The following is a 1,629-nucleotide window of genomic DNA, read 5'->3' on the forward strand; positions in this document are numbered from 1 at the left end:
ATGTTTCTGCTACAAAACTGGTAATACATACCAGTACAACTACAACTTTCACTATGTCAGGAAAGATACCAAACTCAGCTGTTCTGTGGGATACTTTATTTGAACGTTTCCATTGCATCCTAGCATTAGCTGTTTTAGGTGACGGTACCCAATCTGCTACCTGGAAAAGATTTATGGGACTGCAAATGCAAATGCATTATATCGGAATAATAATGAAAAAAAATTGCATTGGCCTGTCATGCTTCTTTTTCATGTACCGATAATGCAGTATGAGCCAGATCTTCGGTTGAGGCGTTGACTCTAAGGGATACAAAATTTAAAAAACGATAAGCACGTAAGGATGCACAAGCATATTTCGTGCAGAATAAAGTAAGATGTCACACCTTTTTGTACATATTTTCTCCGCCATGTGTATATAGATCTAACTGGTAATCTATTCTCTGTCCAGTAGAATTAAACCTTATCACACCTGTTTCACCAAATGGTATATTCACCTGAAATGTAAATAATGGAATATATTAAATGAGGTGTACCTTAAAAGATGTTCTGCAGAATTTGCAGAAATTCTCAAGTTTGACGCATGGCATATATGCATTTGGAGATACATCGAGGAAATATTTCTGGATGATGACTTGATTACTATATTGTCCAGCTTGCTTAGAAGATTTGACCGTTTACTTTATTTAATGCAGATCTGTACGATATTTTTGTATTTGATGTACCGTTTAAAATACTGATGACTCGTGAATGCCACAAACCATTCTAGAGATCATTTATTTATCTTCATGTGTTTTAGTACAATTATAAGTTTTACCTTTTTCATAGCCACCAAAAATCTATCATCCGAGAATTCATTTGTGAGAACAGTTTGGGTTGAGATGTAATAGTTTAAAGCCATGGTGGTTATTTTAGCAGCATCTAGTGACGTAGCTCTATTAGCATCTTGGGATGGTTGACCAAACGATGGCTGTATGTACCGAAAAGCATACAGAAAAGCTCTCGCCGAAAACAACCCCAATTGGTACATCTGTGTGGCACCGGAAAATGGCTCCAGATAGGAGCTCTGAAACAAAACGATTTATCCAAACATTAGGTCAACCCTTTTAATTCATACCTATCACAGATTTGTAAATATTTTTGGGATTCTAAGAAGACAACGTTAGAGTACCGTATCATCGACACAGCATAGATTCCAAATCCAAGATTAAAATCCCCCTAAAACATATTATACTTACCGGATCTACAAATATAAAATTCTGTCTTTTGTTGGAGAGAAGGTTGAAAGACTTTGCCTATAATTAATAAATGATAATAATATTCTTACAATGTAAATCAGTTCATCGCTAAACACCATAAACCGCCAATCTGAACAATAGAATAAACTGAACTTATAATAGTGATTTTGAAACTTTTGATGCTTGAATTAATTTTGTGATAATTGTCAATAAAATTAGCCAATCAAATAGCTATGATGACTCTTAATTCACTGATGCGTGTTTACCTTTTCTAAAATCTTCCTAATTAGGTGATCTCTGGAATCTCTTGGACTGCAGATAATGATTCGTCTTTGTCTGGAGATCTGAGAACTTCTGAGGATCTCCATGATGGTCTGGTTGGATTCTGTTGATT

The 1,629-nt window shown here is 35.1% G+C and overlaps 1 protein-coding gene across 1 annotated transcript in view; it reads right to left on the minus strand.

Moving 5' to 3' along the window:
- LOTGIDRAFT_176665 (hypothetical protein) overlaps positions 1-1,603 on the minus strand; it is a gene marked incomplete at both ends in the record, with an annotated part of 3,023 nt that extends 1,420 nt beyond the window's left edge. The window contains 5 exons of the mRNA XM_009055480.1: positions 70-160; positions 384-494; positions 815-1,063; positions 1,236-1,292; positions 1,502-1,603. Of these exons, the coding sequence (XP_009053728.1) occupies positions 70-160; positions 384-494; positions 815-1,063; positions 1,236-1,292; positions 1,502-1,603 (610 nt within the window). The remainder of the gene's footprint in view (positions 1-69; positions 161-383; positions 495-814; positions 1,064-1,235; positions 1,293-1,501) is intronic.
- Between the last annotated feature and the right edge of the window lie 26 nt (positions 1,604-1,629).

The sequence above is a fragment of the Lottia gigantea genome (assembly GCF_000327385.1).
Source record: "Lottia gigantea unplaced genomic scaffold LOTGIsca_2443, whole genome shotgun sequence".
Lineage (NCBI taxonomy): Eukaryota > Metazoa > Mollusca > Gastropoda > Lottiidae > Lottia > Lottia gigantea.